Genomic DNA, 17,809 nt, shown 5'->3' with positions numbered 1-17,809 from the left:
CAGGTTGTGCAGGCTCCTGGCAGGAGCTGCTATCTTGGGGTAGTCAAGCTCAGCTAAGTGCACGTTGGTAAGTAAAATGTAAAAGCTTGGTTGTCAGAGATGAGGAGAATGGAGCAAATATGACAGAAGAGCAGAGATGAGAGAACTTCTAGATGGTTTTCAGTTTGGGGCAGGGAAACCTGGCAGTTCATGGTGCACCGTGTTTCTTTAAATTTCTCTGTAACCTTACATTCAAAGGGCGTTTTTCTGGAAAAGGAAAGAAATCCACTGAAACTGGCCCTAAAACAGAGGACCCTAGGACTCAGGTGACAAGAAACAGACCTCAGATAAAATGTGGGATTAGCTGAGAAGGGGTAGCCAGTGGCCCATGGTATGTGGTAGGAAAGGTGCTAATTGTGCTGTGCCCATAGTTGTTGGGACTCAGACCTGGGGCCCACCAAGAGCCAGGCTCAGGGTACCACAGAGAAAAGCAGATTCAGGGACACTCCCCACAATTTGCCTCTGCTTCTCCCTGCACCTTCTGTGAACTGGAAACTTGGCTCATGGTAACTCCCAGATTCACCTTTCCCAGTCTGTACTCCAGAGAAACACCGGTATTGGTATTCTCTCGTTCCAAGTTCAAATATCCTAGGGAAGGTTTCTGACTAGCTACACTTGGGGTAGGTGCCATTTTTTCTTGTCTCCTCACACCAACAAGGAGAGGTGGCTATGGATCGGCTCAGCTGGTGTTGGGTACCCTCTCCTAGATGGAGCCATGGCCAGGAGAGAGGATTCAATTAGAAGACAGAAGACAGGGGCACCTGGGTGGCTCAGTCAGTTAAGCGTCTGCCTTCAGCTCGGGTCATGATCCCAGGGTCCTGGGATCGAGCCCCGCATCGGGCTCCTTGCTCGGCGGGAAGCCTGCTTCTCCCTCTCCCACTCCCCCTGCTTGTGTTTCCTCTCTCACTGTCTCTCTCTGTCAAATAAATAAATAAAATCTTAAAAAAAAAAAGACAGAAGACAGTTCTTAGTCTCACCACGTGGTTGGGGGGCAGGCACCTCACACAAGGCAGACGGGACAATGGATATCCACCCTGTTCTTTGAGCATGGAGATCTGGGGGTGTCAGGCCTGCTCCCATCACTGACTTCTCTACAGAGGGGACAGGTGGGCCTCTGCTGATGGCAACTATACAGTGCTGACCTGAAAGCTTTTTTCTACTCCCCCCTGCCTTGCTACATGGAAGTGTTCACTGCACTTGGGGTGATTTCCCCCATGACTGAATGTCAGCTGCATGGAGAGTGGGTAAAGTTATCATTTAGCCCAGTGTCCCCACCTTGCTTGGTGATAAGAATCAGCAGAGCTCCTCTCCCAATGTTCAGATTCAGTAGGGATGGACTGGACTGGGGAATCAGGATTCTGACCTTATCTTATCTGGGGGATGGCTTCGGAATCACTGATTTAGGCCATGGAGGATGAATTTCTCATCTGGTCCAAAGGGAGACCAAACTAGAGGGATGGACGACACCACAGTGTGGACTCAGCCAGCAAGAATTCTTGAAAGTAGTGGTCTGTACCTTGGCTGCACTTTAGAATCACCTGGGGAACTCTTGAAAATTTTATTACCCTGGCATCACCCCAAGCCAATGAAATCAGAATCTCTGGGAGTAGGAGTTAGGTAGCAGTATTTTTTTAAAGCTCCCCTGGTGATTCCAATGTGCAGCCAGCATTGTGAACCACAAGTCTAGAGAAAGCCACCTTTTTCACTATACTCACACTCCTACTTAAAAATCCCACTGCTAAATCCTGGAAGAGGTGGCCTTCCCTACCTTCTATTCCCTACCTCAGCTGATTGGACAAAGGGTGGACAACTGACCTCATCCTGGCCCATCACGGTTTCTTTAGAATTGAACACAGAGGCCATGGGGAGCCTTCCTAGGTTAGCTGTACTCAGTCAGACAGCCTCTGATCATCTCTGCAGAGACAGACAGGTGACCCGAAAGCCAGAAGCTGAGCCACCAGGAGAGAGGGGAAGCTGGCTGTGATAGCCTTCCCTGAGACTATCTGCTTACAGAAAATTGCTTGTGAGACTACGTTTTTAAGTGGGTTTCTGTTCCTTGTCATCAAATCATTTTGGATACAGACAGCACTGAAATCTAAAATGTACCCCAGCTTGGAGCCCCATAGTCCTGAAGGGCCCAGCCAAGGACTGCAGCTGGCCCCTGCTGGGCATATCCCGCAAGCCAGGTACTTTCCATGGGAATTGAGGCCAAACTTCCCAACAAACTGTAAGGTGGGAATGATTATCCCTGTTTTTAGGGAGAAGTGCAGTATTATGCTCCAGGGCGCCTGGCTGATTAGTGTGGAGCACAGACATAAACCAGGGTGTGCCAAATTGCTTCCAGTGGATCTCACCAGAAGCCAATTATGCAAAGCAGGACAGAGTGGAAATCCTGCTGCGATGGGGGTGGAGGGCTGCTACTTACCCATCCCCCAGAGTGGGGACGGGGATGAGAGGATGGGGGCTGGCCATTTGAAAACAACCCCACTTGGCCCAGGCTCTGAGAGAGACTGCAGGAGAACTGGAGGCCAGGACCGCACACAGGGCTTGCTCAGAGGTGGGGCACTGTGATCATGCTCGAAATCACTGTGGCTGTTATGCAGGGCACAGAGTGACAAACAGAGTGATAAAAGACACCATGGACTCTTAATTTCTGCCCCAATGAGACAAGTCTCCCTCTTGGACAGGGCACCCGGTGTTGGAATAAGTCTGGCTGTGTATCAGGGGCAAACCCTCCATTGTTCACCACCTTTGAGTCTCCTGGTCCATGGCCTCATGTTCTGAATGAGGCCGGGGTCTGGAAGCTCTGTGGGGAAGGTGGCATTATTTATAATGGGGAGTCCATAAGAAGAATAATAGCAGAAGCATTTACTGGTCAGTTGCTCCATGCCAGACACTGTTCTAAGTGCTTTGCAGGCATGATCTAATTTAATCCTCACAAGTTCCACGGGCAACTTGCCCAAAGTCACACACAGCTGCTATGTGGCAGAGGCAGGATTTAGACCCAGGCTGTCTGGCTCCAGATCCCTTGCATTCCTACACTTGACCCCTTTGACCAGCCTCCATCTCTTGGTATCTCCTGTGTTTCCAAATGCTCAAGGTGTGCTCTTGCTAGTCCCGGTGATGGCAGGCTCTAGCTCAGGGGATTGATTTCAAATGGGGGGCAGGGATGGCGGTGATGAGGAAAGGACCATTTGGGGAGGCGACCTATACCACGAGCTGAAGTTTGCCAAAAGAAAAGAAGTGAGTGTGTGAGAGGGTATGGTGCAGGAAGAGGTGAGTAGGGGACATCCCAAGCAGAGGGAGGGAAGAACATGTGGGGAGGTCCCAAGGGGAAAGCTTGGGCATTTGAGGAAAAGAAAGGAGGCCAGTGCAAGCTCTTCAAATTCCTCTGGCGAGAGGCGACGGAGCTGGATCATAGAGGCCCCCCCTGGAGCTTTCAAAGCCAGGTCCTCCCATAGACCTCTTTGGGTGGGCCACACAGGGCATCTTTGGCCAGGATGCTCACCTGCCCTGGCCCATGCGGGGGAACCAGCGTCATTGGGGTTCGCTTTGGGCTCGATATCTGGGCGTCTCCGAGGTACCCCTCCCACTCCTGCCCTCGGCCTAGCTCTGCCTTCTAACCCTGTAAAAAAACCGAGGGCCTCGGGGCACACGGGTCAGAAGTGAGGGGCGTCCCCATGGCCACGCCCTCCCCCCTTCCCAACCCGGAGCCGGACGGCTCCACTGGTTGCCTAGGAGACAGCACCCGCTGAGCTCTCATTGGCCAGCCGCAGGCCCGGGGGCGGAGCGAGGCTCGGGGCCCGCTGTCTGCACGGGCACGTGTGTGCGTGCGCAGGCTCAGGGCACAGGGCAGGTGGACCTCTGCGAGGGGGCGTCTGGAGACGTGTGTGCCGTGCTTCCGTGCGCCGCGCGAAGGGGGCTGCTCTGCGGGTCTGAGAGTATCAGGTGTGGTGTACCAGCGTGAGCACCTATTATCTGGACCAATGTGTACACGCGGGGTGTTTGCTTGCATGAGTGCGTGCAAAGGTTCTGTGTGGACACATAAATTGCTGTGTGTTTGTGTGAGAGAATATGTGAGGTTGTAGAAATCCGTTTGCACATGTCCGTGCTGCAGTAGGTGTGTGCGTGCGTGTCTATGAGCATAGAGGTGTGCAAACTCATGTGTGCATTCTTCGCCTCTGCTTCCTCTGCTCCCACACCTCAAATCTTTCCTCCTTAGGTTCTGAGATGTGTCCCTCTCATGCTCAAGCGCCCACGATAGCTCCCCATGGCCAAGATGGTGCTCTACAGAACACCTGCCTCGGCTTCTGCAGCCCTGCAGCACCCCCCCACACACACACACATCCGCCCTCCCTTTCACAGGAGCACTGAGAGCTCAGAAGAGGGATTCTATCCCTGGTACAGGGGAGGCTTCAAGGGCAGAGAGGAAGCGATCAAAGCATTTTCCCTCATCCTAAACCAGGGAAACTGGAACTGAAGGCCTGTGGACCCTTGAAAAAGGCTTTGCTCTCCCCTATCTGCACTCTCGACATGAAAGGTGACCATCCCTTAGCCCCCCATTGCCTGTGGGGCACTGCACTCCGCCGCTATGGGGTGTTTACCAGCTCTTTCTCCCTTATCTGCCTCCCCACCCCAGCCTCCCCTGCCTACACCCGTGTTTGGAAAGCCTCCTTTTGTGGGGAAGGGCTGGAGGCTGGCTGGAGGGCCCAGCGGGGACTGGAAACCATCATGGGCCCCTCCAAGCTCTTTGCCACATCACAGAACAATCCTCCCATCTACCCTACACTTCCAGCCGTCCCTTCTGCCTCTGGCCAACTGCAAGGGCCCAGCAGCCTTGAGGTGTCCCTTTCCCTTCCAGCGGCCCCACAGGAGAAACAGAACAGTTAGCCTCCTGGCTCCTGGCCAGCCAGGTGCCCGCCAGTGGTCAGGCAGGCCTGCCCAGGACATGTGGCCGCAGGGCCTTCAGCCAGTCTTACTGCCCTGCTGGTGGCTCCACCTGGACTCACCATGGAGCAGAGGATTTTGTCCCACTCTCCAGAGTCATTTCACCTAGCTGAGTTCTTGGAGCCCATCTGGTCCAGCTCCAGCTAGAGAGAGAGGGAAAGTAAGGCAGCAGGGGCAGGGACTCACCCCAAGGGGCAGAAGACAGGCAGGGTCCCTAGGAGGTCATCGGAAGACTCCAGAAAGGTGATCTCCAGGGTATGTTTGTGGAGATGGGGCTGCTCGGATGGCTAGGCCTCTGGGGACTTGGACTGTGCTGGCCCCACACTGAGAAGCACCGGAGGGAGGTTGGAGGGGATGCGTAAGAGATGGCCTGAGCGGGCCGGGGCCCGGGCGGGTGGATGGGCTGGCAGGCCCCTTGGGCCTCTGTTTGCGGTGACTGCATGGTCAGTGCCAAGCATGGCGAGGGCAATTTATGGGCACAGGCACAAGGCCGGGCAGTAAATGTTGTTCTACCAGAGAGGCTATAACTCCTGCTTCACTTCAGCAGCTGTGTGGGGGCAGGGAAGTGGGATGAGGGACACCATTGAGGTCGGGGGTGAACCCTGGAGGCAGAGGGAGTGGGGAGTCCCCATTGGGACAGCCTTCTCTCAGGCCCTTGGGAAGGGTCAGCCTAAAAGCGCTCAGGGATTGGAGCAAGGTCACACAGTGAAGTGTCTCACCTCACAGCACTGGGGTCAGGACAGAGCCCAAGAGAGACAGACACCCAACCCCAGCTCTGGGGGCTGCCACCCAGGTCTGCGCCCTGCGCCCTTGGAGTGTCCTGTCGGAGGCTCTGGGCAGGCAAGAGACAAAGGAGATGCGGCTTTACTGGGCCTGTGTCTCTCCTGTTTACACCGCTGTATTTCTTCATGAGCTATGTAAATGCCTGTTAGAGAGCAAACCAGGGCCTCGAGCTGCTCCGCTCTTCTGGGGCTGGGTGCCCCCCTGGGCCATCCTCACCTTGTGTCTCCCATGGGAAATCTTTCTGGAGGCCACAACAGTGGCCTGCCTATTGCCACCCCCCAGTTCAGTTGAGTCAGAGCTGGTGCTACGACTGACACATTCATTTTGTGGCCTTGGACCTGTCACTTCCCCTCTCTGAATCTCAGTTCCTTATCTGCAAAATGGGAGCACAATGAACATTTTTTGTGTGTGTGCTTTCCAAGTTGCTACTGCTTAGCTGTGCAACCTCGGGCAGTGGCTCAGCCTCTCTGAGACTCATGTTTCTCATCATCAAAACAGGGAGACAGTCACGCTAGTCATGGCACTTGGGCTGAGCTCTGGATCCTGGGAACCTGGCGTGGTGGTCATCCCACCCATCCTCCCTCCTGCCTGGCTTTTTCTTTCCTCTGCCATCAGCTTCCCCCTCCTCTTGCTCCAGAACATTCTGCCGCTCCATCCCCAGGATGAGCTTTCTCCAGGGCAGTGTGTCACAGCCCAGACCAAGAGTGAAGGGATGGGGGATATAGCTGGAGGGGCTGAGGAAGAGCTAGGCCCTGGTCCCTGCTGGGGTCACATCCAGGGCAGGGGTTGGCATGAGGGCTGGGGCATGATGGAACTGGGAGATGAGACACTGGGGCATGCTTAGTCTCCATGGCTCCCAAAGGACCCACCACCCTAGCCTTCCCAGACACCAGCAGTCCGCCGGCACGATGACAGGGCCTGGGCTGGGGACACAGCATGAGCCGTAATAGTTTATGGGGAGGCTGCAAATCCCTTTACAGGCTGAGCAATCAACTACCTCCGGCAGTCAGAGCTGGCGCCCCCAGGGGAAGGCTCTAAACCCCCAGGGCTGCGCTACATGGACCCCCGCCCAGTAGTACCCAGTGCCCCAGTAGGTACCAGGGCCAGATTGCAGGTCTTCACAACAGGCTGCTGGGCCTCTGGGTCCCACAGAGAGGCCAGGTGGACTGGGGGCTGGGAGGGGAAAGGACTGGTAGAAGCCTTGATCGTGCCCCCCACCACCACCCCTGCACTCACCCACCTGTCCCACAGCACATGGTCCACTACCGACCCATCCCGGCCCACAAAGGAAGGCGGCCACGGGAGGTGACACGGCTGTGGCCACGTCCACACAGGAGAAGCCTGGTTCCAGGGTGGTTCAATGTGAGGGGCCCAGTCTGGTGCTTTGTCTGCTGTGAAGTCCTGGCACCCTGAGTAGGAATCTGGGCTTCATCACCTCCCTGGTGGGGAGCCCGGGACAGTCACTTCTCCCTGAGCTGCCTTCTCATCGGAAAAGGAGATTAGAACCTCCTTGTGGCGGGATTAAATGAGACAACATAAGTGAGGGGTACCTGGGTGGCCCAGGCGATTAAGCGTCAGACTCTTGATCTCAGCTCAGGTTTTGATCTCAGGGTCATGAGTTCAAGCCCCACATTGGGCTCCGTGCTGGGTGTGGAGCCTACTTTAAAAAAAAAAAAAAAAAGACAATGTAGGGGAAGCGTCTGGACTGTGGGCAGTGATGACTATTACTATTGCCATATAACTCCAGGGGAGCCCCCACCTCCTTTCTGCTCAAAGGGACACTTGCTCAGGGGCAGCAACCTTGGTTCAAGTCCTGACTCTTTCCTTACCAGCTAGAGACCCATCTGTGGGGCAGTCATCTTCGCTCCCTAATTCCCTACTCCCAGGTAAACTGTAGAGGCCTGTGTGCCAATGAGTGGTTCCTAAGAGGACAAAGGCGCCTCTGAGGTCCCTGTGGAGGTCCCCAGAGGTGACTGCACTAACCCTCGCGTCCTGCATGCCCTTGTGTCCTGTGACTTCACTGCTCCTCCCACCAAGAGCTGGAGGCTGTCCTCCCTCCCCTCGAAGCCAGGCGGGCCTGTGACTTGCCTTGATTCCTGGCCTAGGCTTCGAGAGACCTGGCAGTTTCCGTTTTGCCGTCTTAGAGTGCCGAGCCACCATGAAAAAGTCCAGCTAGCCTGCTGGAGAGACCACAGGGAAATGGAGAAGCAGGCTGGCCTACAGCCCTTCCGGCCTCCCCCGCTGAGACAGCCCTGGCCAGAAGCCGCTGTGGATCTTCCGGCCGCAGTCAAGGCTCCCTAATCAACACCACGCACAGCAGCGCCGAGCTGCCTTTACCAAGCCCTGCCCAGGTTGCGCGTTGGAGCAAATAAATGCTTGTTATTTTGAACCACTAAGTTTTGGGGTGGTTGTCATGTAGCAATAAATAACTGATAGGGTCCCTGATAGGTCTTTCCGCATCACCTTCACCCAAACTTGGCTTAGAGCCGGTTGAGTTCCTTGGCCTCAGCTAATTGGATAAAGGGATGAGCACCTGACTTAGGGCAGCCAAGCCATTGGTTGGCAGGTGGCCAATCAGATTCTTCTCCTCAGGAGACTATGAATGAAGAGATCAGAGACCCTAGCAAGCCGGACTCTGAAAGAGGCTGGAGTTGGGGTTTTGGAATGGGAGCTGGGGTGACTTTTAACCCTGTGTTATCAGAGGACATAATATTGGGGAGAGAAGCAGGAAAGGTGATAGCCCACGCCCACGGAACCAGGTTCTGTGAGGTCCCCAATAAATCACTTAATTCCAGATGGTCTGTGCTGCGCCCCCTCCTTATACCTCATGAACCTTGACTTCAGGCCCTAAAAGGCTCAAGGTCCCCCAGGACTCCTAATACTGGCCAGGGTCTACACTGCTCCTCTGACCCCTTCTCCCTGGCTCCCTGTCACCTCCATTCCTGCAAACACACGCAGGGGGAGGCCTTGTCCTCCAGGGCCCCAGAGCATGGCCACTCTTTCTGTCCTGGGCAAACTGCAGTGATGGCCTGCGTCTGCTCCCATCCTCCCACACAGCCCCGAGGCTTTCCGTGGCAAATCAGAGGACATCGCCAGGCTTGGCTTCTACCCCAGTCTCATTTGAAGTTCCAGCTCCCTGTTTCCCACTGTCCCCCGTCCGGCCCCTTTCCTTCCCCGTTCCTGAGTACACCTGCCACTTCCCTGCCTCTCCGTAAGGATGCCATGGTGGTGAAAATCGTACAGCAGCAAACAACTGTCACACCTGAGATGGAACTGGACCCAAGGTCTGCCTGACCCCAAAGCCCAGGCCCCATCCATCACTCTGCTGGGTGACTCTGCGTGTGTTACTTCCCCTCTCCGGGCCCCCAATTCTCACTGGTGAGGAGTACACCAGGGGCGGGGGCGGGCTGGTGGTGACCAGGTGCTTGCTGCCGTCTGACTCTGCAGGTCATTCCCCCTTCAATCTGGCAGGGCTCTTGAGTTCATGACTATCTTTGATAGATGGAGGTCCCACGCCTAGGAAGGGGCTGCTCTAAAACCCAGGCTGCCTTTGCTTGGGCCAACCCAGCCTCCTGCCCTGAGCATTCACATTCCCCCAAAAGGACTCTCTCCCCTATCTGAAAACAACCTCACAATTTTCTTGTGTCCTTAAAGTTCCTCAGAGGTCTGGTTCCCTCGAAGTAGCCAAGAATAAACTGGCCCCTTGAGCTGCTTGCTCTTACCAGAAGCTTGTGAAACCCTAGGCGTCTCAGAGGGGTAAGTAACAATCCCACAGGCTGGCTCCTGAGGGAGAACGGTGCCCAACAAGGTATCTAGGGCTGGGGCCATGGACAGGCTGTGTGCCTGTCTCTCTCTGGAGGTGAGCAGGCCTATCAGGTTCTTGGAGCCTCATGTGATACCACTGGCCTCTTGTTATATACAAGCCACCCCCTTGCCCAAGGACTCCCCTCTCTGCTCCTGTGCTCCCCAAAGCGGTCTCCTGCTAGGTGGGGGTCCCCAGGCCTGGCTCTGAGAAGCCCCAAGCCAGGCTTAGGAGTCTGTGGCTCTGGGAGTCTGGAACTCCCAGGCCCTGCTCCTGTCACTTAGAAGCTGTGTGGCTTTGGATATGCTACCACCCTCTCTGGTCCTCAGCCTCTGCATCTGCACCAGAGTTGGCCTTGATAGGAATCACCACCAGCACCAGTAGAGGGCTTACTGGGTGCCAGGTACCACACCAAACAACAAATACACCTATGCTCCTTCATTTAACGTCCTAATGACCAAAAGTAGTAAGATCATCTTTATGTGACAGAGAAGCAGACCGAGGCTCAGAGGGGTTAAGTAACAATCCCGAAGAGCTAGCCGGTGCTAGACCAGGACCTCAAGCCCAAAGCTCAGAGCTCAGAGCCTATAATCACTAGTCTAGCCTGCTCCCCAGGGACCATCAACCTTTTTCCACACCAACGGGCGCCCTCCCTGCCCGACAGAGATGCTGGCCGAGCTAGTCCCCAGCCTCTTGAGTCAGGGCCCACGGAGTCAGGGAAGGTGACAGGGCGACCGGACTGGCCCTTGGCAATTCTGTCATCCAGGGCAGCCCTTCCCAAGGCTGAGTTTGGAGCGGCCCGGTTTGGTGTGAGCGGGCGGGGTGGCGTCTGACCCTCCAGGTCACCTCCAGTGCAGTGGACCCCGCTCCCACACCCACGACTCTTCAGAGCCCGGGCTAGGCTCATCGGATGGCGGCGGCCTGGGCCGCTGTTCTAAGGAGAGCCTCTGCAAGTCCCTGGAGCCAGCGGCCCTTCCCCGATCTGCCCCCAAGCCTGACCCCACGCTCCCCCCATGGTGAGATAATAATGACCATAATGAGAACAGTCACCCACACATGTGCACAGCGCTTTACAGGTTACAAAGTGTTTCACATACATCATCTCATCAATTCCTCACAACAGCCCTGTGAGGTAGGCAGGGCAGGGGGTCACGTTTCCATTTGTACAGATGTGGAGACTGAGGCCCAGAGAGGGTCAGTGACCTGTCTGAAACCACACAGTAAGTCAGTGGCAGAGCTGGGACCAGAAGTTAGGCCTCGGTCCTGCCTCCAGCCCCTGGCCCTCTGCACTGACTGTGCCGTCCTGCAGGAGGACCCCAGCCCCTGTCCAGAGTCTCAGCCACACCCGAGTCGGGCCCCCGACCCCCAGCAGTACTGCTTTCCGGCAGCTTGGCCACCAGCCCCCACCCCCACCAGGCAGCCCTGTCTCCTCCACCTGCTCCCTGCAGACGGCCAGCCCGGAGCCGGGCCCACACCTGCCGCCCTGCCCGCTCCTGTCAGCTGCCCGGGCAGGGGGGGCTGGAGCCTCCTTTCCTGTTTTCCTGAGTGATCCCTCCCCATAGGGGAAGAGAAGAGAAAGGAGGAAGAGAAGGAGGAGGAGGAGGGGGAGGAAGAAGAGAAAAACAAGAAACTGAGTTGGAAGAGGGCCCTGGAGCAATCAGGACGTCAAAAGTTTGCATTCCGACTAGCTATAGGAAATAGGTTTTTTTTTTCTCTTTTTATTATTTCAAGTTTTCATAAAAATCCATAATTATTGAAACCCAAGTTACAGAGGAAGCTCGTAACTTTTTTTTATTGAATTATTGACTGTGCCACGTGTCGGTCTGTTGGCTTCCGACTCCAGTCTGTCAACGTGTGGCCCTGTGCAGGTGGGGTCCCCAGGCCTGGCCTGCGGAGGTCCTGGTAGACAGAGGGCAGGCGGTGAGGGCCGGCAGGGGGTGGGGGTGGGGGGGAGCCGCAGGGAACAGGGGTGTGTGTGGAGGGCCAGGGGAGCGGCGGGAAGGACTGAGGAGCGAGCGCTCAGCGGCCAGGCCCCTTCCCCTGCCCGGCCTGCCCCGGGGGTCCCTGCCCCCCCCGCCCCGTCCTCAGATCATCTTCATGTTGAACTTGCGGGGCGCGTCGGCGGAGCTGATGCCCGCGTCCGACTTGCGGGGCACGTACTCGATCTCGATGTTGTGCTTCGTGTTGCCCTTGCCTCGGCTCCAGAGGAACAACAGCACCAGGCAGAAGAGGACGACGCCCAGGAAAGAGATGAAGCCCATGGTGGTGGCGATGATGAGGGTCTTGATGTCGAAGGGGAAAGGCACGGTGGCTCGGGTGCTGTTGGCCTCTCCCTCACCCGGCTGGTTGGAGATGAAAGCGAAGGTCTTGTTGGGCTGATGGGGCCAGTCGGGCGAGTAGCTGCGCACGTGCAGGTGGGCCGGCATCGAGTCGTTGCCGCCCGCGTTGGCCGCGATGCACAGGTACGTGCCGTTGTCCTGCACCTGGGCGTAGCGCACCTCCAGCGTGCCGTCGGGGAAGACTGTGAGCCGCCCATTGCTCTTGGCCGAAACCAGGTGCTTGCGGGGCGAGAGCCAGAGGATGGCGGGCGGCGGGTCACCGTCCGCCCGGCACACGAACTGCACCGTGTGGCCCTCGTCCACGAACACCTGCTGCGCCTTGCGGTCCCGGATGCGGGCGCGGCGGCAGGTGAAGTAGTTGGGCAGGAGCACGTCGGGGAAGTCCTTGAACTCCTTGCCCTGGACGAACTCGGGCGTGGCGCACGTGGGCTGCTGCCGGTTGAAGTTGAGCCGCCAGCGGCGCCGGAACACCCACAGGAGCCGGCAGTCGCAGGCCAGCGGGTTGGAGTCCAGGATGAGCGTCTCCAGGTTGCCCACCGAGTGGAAGGCCGACTCCTCCAGGGTGGTCAGCTGGTTGCCCGAGACGTTGAGCACGCGCAGGTAGTTGAGGCCGCGGAAGGCGTAGGGCTCCACCACGGCCAGCTGCCCACCCACCAGCTGGATCTCCTGCAGCCGCAGCAGCTCATGCAACATGGAGCCCTCGATGGTGCTGATGGGATTGTAGGAGAGGTTGAGGAAGCGGAGATAGACCAGGTGGCGCACGGCCAGGTAGGGCACGGCAGTCAGGTTGCAGTGGGTGATGGACAGGGAGGTCAGATTGAGGCCATAGAGGCAGTTGGGTGTCATGGTGTCCAAATAGGGCCAGTGGGAGATCTCCAAGACCTTGAGCCGGTACAACCTCTTGAAGGAGTAGTCCCGAATGGCGTTGATGTTGAGGTGCCGGAGCCTCAGGACGATAAGGCTGTGCAGGTGGGACAGCGCCTCGGTGGGGATGGAGGTCAGGTTGCATTTCTCCAGCGTCAGCTGCTCCAGGCTGTTGAGGCCGCTGAAGGCCCGGTGGGAGATGTAGACGAGGTCATTGTCGCCGACCTCCAGCGACTTGAGGTTGTACAGGTCCTGGAACATGTAGTCCAGCAGGATGACGATCTTATTCTCGCTGATGTCCAGCTTGGTCAGGTTACTGAGGCCCGTGAAGACGCCCAGGGGGATGAGCTTCAGCCGGTTGCTGCGCAGCCCCAGCGTCCGCAGGCTGAAGAGGTTGTTGAAGGCGCCGGGCTCCACAGCGCTCACGATGTTCTCGTTGAGCTCCAGCTCTTCCAGGTGCGGGAAGCTGGCGAACTCGTCCTGGTTGAGTGTCTTGATGCGGTTCTTGCCCAGGTCCAGCAGGCGGGTCTCGGTGGGGATGCCCTCAGGGACCGCCACGAAGCGCTTGCGGTGACAGAGCACGGCCCGCTCCTGGGCCGAGCACTCGCAGCGGGGCGGGCAGCCGGAGGCCGAGCCTGACAGCACCGAGCCCAGCACCAGCAGGAGGATGGGCTGCCAGCAGGCCAGGAGGGGGCTGGGCATGCTCCTCGCACCCCCCGCCAGCATCCTCTCGCTCACCTGCAGCCAGGAGCAAGCACAGGACAGAGGCGGCGGTTAGGGGACCGTGTTTGGCCGGCCCCACCCTGGGCCCTCCTGCCCTGTCAGGGGGTCCGTGACACAGACAGAGAGCGGGGGGTGGGGGGCCCAGAGTGGCACAGGACACCCACCCAGGACCCCCGAGTGAGGTCCAGACGCCCAGGCCAGAGAGTCTCCTGCCACCCCACGCTGCTTCCTCCGTGCTCCTGACCCTGCCCAGAGCCCTCCCAAAGGAATTCCCCAGCATCCCTGGGATGGGGGGTGGGGTGCACTGAAGAGGAGCCTGGCATTGGCACCCCAGGTGGCGTCCACCTCCTTTACATTTTATGTTTCATAGGCAATGTGATCCAGGCATGCACCCCATACCCCACCGCACACCCTGAGCCTCAGCTTCCCCTGGTGCTCATCAGGGATAAAGCCAGACCTGCTGAGTTGCCCTCAGGGCTCACAGAGGGAATCAAAGGGGCTCAGAGGCTGAAGCCTCCGGGAACAGCCTGCAGAGGAGTATGTCTGGTCCCCAGCCTGCCAGGCCAGGGCTCCTGAGGCTGCTGGGGGCCACCCTCTCAGCCTGAGCTTCCCCAGGCACAGACACCATGGCCCTCTCCTCACCACCACTGCAGTTGAACCCCAGCCCAAGAGCCCTGGGATATCAGCAAACCCAGTGGCACCTGTCCGTGTTCATGAATCTGCTCCCCAGTGGGCTTTCCTGATCAGTGGCGGGCTCCCCAGCCAGAAAGCTGGGACTCTGCCCTGATGCCCGCCCCCTCGCCGTGGAGTCTCTCCGACTCTCCCCTTCCTCCAGGTCCACTGTGAGCCCCCTGAGCTCGGGAGCTCGGGAGCTCAGGGCTCAGGGCCCAGTGAACGAGTGTTCCTGACCTTGGCCCTTGCAGTTCTTTCTTCCTGGAATGCCCCTTCCCCTGCCTGTTGAAACCCCATCTCCATGGCCTGATTTAATGTCTACTGCTCCGAGAAGATTTTTCTGACCCCCAGGGGGAGATAGGGGGAGATGAAGGGCCACCAGACTTCATCTGTCTGTGTCTCGGGGTTCTGATCACACCCCTCCTAGAGCCAGGGTTCTGTGCAGCTGCTGGTCTGAGGTGGGTACAGTCAGGGCCACGGGCCGGGCCGCTAGCTGGAGGCCAGTCCCCGCTGCAGCACTGAGGACACGAGGCTCATCACAGCTGGGCCCTGAGGAACATGCAGGGCTTGGGTGGCTTTCACAGGGGTAACGGCACCAGGAGGGGGGCCCAGCTTGAGTGCAGGCTGCAAGAGGAGTAAGCAAGGGGTGTGTGGGAGCTAGCCCCCCATGACCCTCTCCCAGCCGTGTTGTGAGGCGACTTATTCCTACTTGTGCCCAGACTGCCTCCCCATCTCCTCTGTCCCTCCTCTGTGCCACCTCCTGGGAAACTGGCCCAGCAGGGTAAGTAGGGGGCTAGGAGGACTTCTCCAAACTCCAGAGGGTGGGCCAGATGGCCCCAGGGGCTGAACCAGAGCCCGACTGCTGCCTGTTCACACGCCCCACACACATGGCGCCCAGGGGGGCTCACTGCAGGAAGGGGAAGCCCAGGCTGGGGGGGTCCCACATCCCTACCTCAACTCTCCCAGCACCACCCCTACACCTGCACAGAGCCTCTGCTTTCATGGCTGCAGGTCTTGTCACCCACCCTTCGCCCCTTCAGGCAACGGGGGCTCAAAGAGCTTGTGGCTCCAGCCCGCAGAGGGGGTGGATCTGGGAGCAGAGTTCTGCTCTGCGGGACATGCCACACACCTTCCAGTGCTCCAGCGGCCTCCCAGGCCTGACAGGTGCTCCCTGGTCGTTGATGGACTAAGTGACTGATTAACCAGAGGGGGCTCTGGGTGTCACTGACATGTTATGGAATCTGCAAGATTTTGCTATCCCCAGCGGCTTTGTCCACCCCCCTCCCCTCAGCCCCTCTCATCCTCTCTCTAGACTCTGTGGTTCGGCCTCCCCCACCCCACCCCCACCAGGCCATTTCCCACAGCCACACATGCTCCCCCAGTGACCCACCAGAAAAGCAAACATCCTGACAGGCGATCGATACGTAATTGGGCCGGCAGCTGGGGCTGGCGCGGGAGTGAGGCTGAGGACCTGGGGAGGTAAATGGGACTTTGAGCGCCAGCTCAGGGCTGGGCTGGTGGGCGAGGTGGAGGCTGCTGGAGAGGGGGCTGAGGACCGAGAGGGGGGACAGCCAGGGCACAGGTCACCTGAGATGTTCAGAAACCCCTCACACACACCAGAATAAGGCATTCAAAGCCACCACCACCACCTTGCCTCCCCCCGACCCATGTTCGCATCTCCCACCAGTCTGCCCCATGAAGCCACCCAGGTGTCCCCACCTTGTCCTGGCTCTAAACCATCCTTTTGGAGACCGCTCTCAGCCTCCTGCCCCAGCGGCCTTTATGACCTCCTTTCTCAAAGGCCACCTCCTCCAGGAAGCCGTCCGTAACCTACGCAGTCAGAAATCATCTTTTTCCCATAACTTCGAAGCATCTTAGACTTATTAGTAGTGACATTATGCAACCGCTGTACAGCACACACCTCATTCTAAAAATCGCTTGAGCCAATTGACAGAAAATATTATGCCACAAGACGATAAAAGGATAAAGCAAGCCAACGAGGGAAGAATACCACCGAGTCCTGCATAATGACGAAAGGGGTGAGCTTCCTGGCAACCTGAACAAAGAGGGAAATATGCTGCAAAGCCTCAGCACTTGGCGCTGTGCCTGTATGTTTAATGCTGGGTCAGTCACGGGTGCTTCTGTCTCACAGAACAGCCCCCGGTGATGTTCTTGGACAGACAAAGTGTACGCAAGAGCTTTTGCAGAGGTTGAGGGCCCTCTGAGTGAGCAGTGAGGGACCTGGGGAATTCAAATCCATTGATGGAAAAGCTGACTGGCATGGCCTTGCATGGCTGCCCTCCACCCTCCACCCCCTGACCCCCTGACCTGGCAGAGAGACCCGCAGAACAACAGGCCACACTCCACAGGACCAAGACAGCTTCAGGAGGGCAAGACCCCCAAACTGCCTCATCCCTCACCTTTTACATGTGGCTGTCCTGAAAGGGGGGGAAACTGAGGCCTGGAGAGGCTAAGATGCCTGCCCAAGCCGGCACACAGGCCCGAGTCTCCCAGTCTCACACCCCCATGGGGTCCCTGTCATCGAGGGGTGCGGACAGGGCTGTGTCTGCAGGGGTCACCAGAGCTGCTGATGGGCACTGTGTCGCTCCTGCCTTTCTGGCACCGTGAACCCTGCTGGTCACTCCTGCAATGGCAAAGGAGAAGTGTTTTATGCATTTTAATCAGCGTTTTATTTTGGACCCCTGCCCCCTGAAGGGCTTCCCACAAGGCAAGAGTCTAAAAATTGGACCAATAAATACAACGGGAATAAACATCAAAGGCAGGCAGGTGGGCAGGCAAAGGGAGAGCCATGCCCGGGGCACAATGTTCAGAGCGCACAGCAGCCTGAGTCCTCCCAGTGCCGGAGTGATGGGGGGAGCGGAGCCCTCAGACACGCGTGCAGAGGGCCGCACCACCACCACACTCTCACTCATATGCCAGGGCATAACTGCTTGGCTCCGTTGCTCCCCAGACTGGCCACTCTGCTGTGTGACCTCGGGCACAGCCTGCCCTCTCTGGGCTACTTCTTCCACTGTGCAGTGAAGGGTGGATTCCAGGCTCCCTGAGGGAGCCCACAGCAGACACTGACTTCTTCCATCTAGAAAGTCAACATTCTCAAACCTGGTTAGGGGTGAAGAGGAGTGGGGGCTCAGGCCCCAAACTGCAGTTCCACTGGGGCTGGAAGGATCTATTTGAAAGGTCTCACCATGGGGCTGTCCCCTGTGGGGCTCAGGATGGGACAGGTGACTGATGGGGACAGGAGGGGCATGGGATCACCTGGGAGTGGACTTGGGGAGGGAGGACAGGGGTCACTCTGTCTCATAAGGTAGATTTCAAAAGAGGTATTTTTTTTTAGCCATTTTACAGATGAGAACTCAGGCTTCCAAAAGGGAATTCATTTGCCCTCCGGCCTAGGCACAAAATGAGGAGGCAAGAGAGCTCCATTCCTCCTGGTCCACTCGCTTGCCCCAAGAGCTGCAGGCTGTGAATGCTTCTGGACACACAGGGAGGGTAAGGCATGTCAGGGCAGTGGGTGAGGCCCCGGGCCCACGGCAGGCACCGGTCCTTGGATACCTGCAAGTAGGCACCCTGTGCCCCAATCCCCACAAAAGCCTTTCCTCAACTGTGTATGTTGAACATG

General features: G+C 57.7%; 1 protein-coding gene across 14 annotated transcripts in view; it reads right to left on the bottom strand.

Annotated features, from left to right (window-relative positions):
• Positions 1 to 10,624: 10,624 nt before the first annotated feature.
• LINGO1 (leucine rich repeat and Ig domain containing 1) overlaps positions 10,625 to 17,809 on the bottom strand; it is a 177,656-nt gene continuing 170,471 nt past the window's right edge. For 6 of the 14 annotated variants that reach the window (XM_081829609.1, XM_081829616.1, XM_081829618.1 and 3 more), the window contains one exon: positions 10,625 to 13,512. In XM_081829609.1, the coding sequence (XP_081685735.1) occupies positions 11,656 to 13,512 (1,857 nt within the window). In that variant the 3' untranslated portion in view covers positions 10,625 to 11,655. Of the gene's footprint in view, positions 13,513 to 15,559; positions 15,641 to 16,589; positions 16,814 to 17,809 lie in introns of all 14 variants that reach the window. The other 8 variants (XM_081829612.1, XM_081829607.1, XM_031019125.2 and 5 more) reach the window with 3 other exon arrangements.

This window comes from Leptonychotes weddellii, chromosome 9 (genome assembly GCF_054177405.1).
Source record: "Leptonychotes weddellii isolate Sample4059 chromosome 9, ASM5417740v2, whole genome shotgun sequence".
Taxonomy (NCBI): domain Eukaryota; kingdom Metazoa; phylum Chordata; class Mammalia; order Carnivora; family Phocidae; genus Leptonychotes; species Leptonychotes weddellii.
Note: the sequence above shows the minus strand (reverse complement) of the source record. Positions and strands in the feature narration are given on the sequence as shown.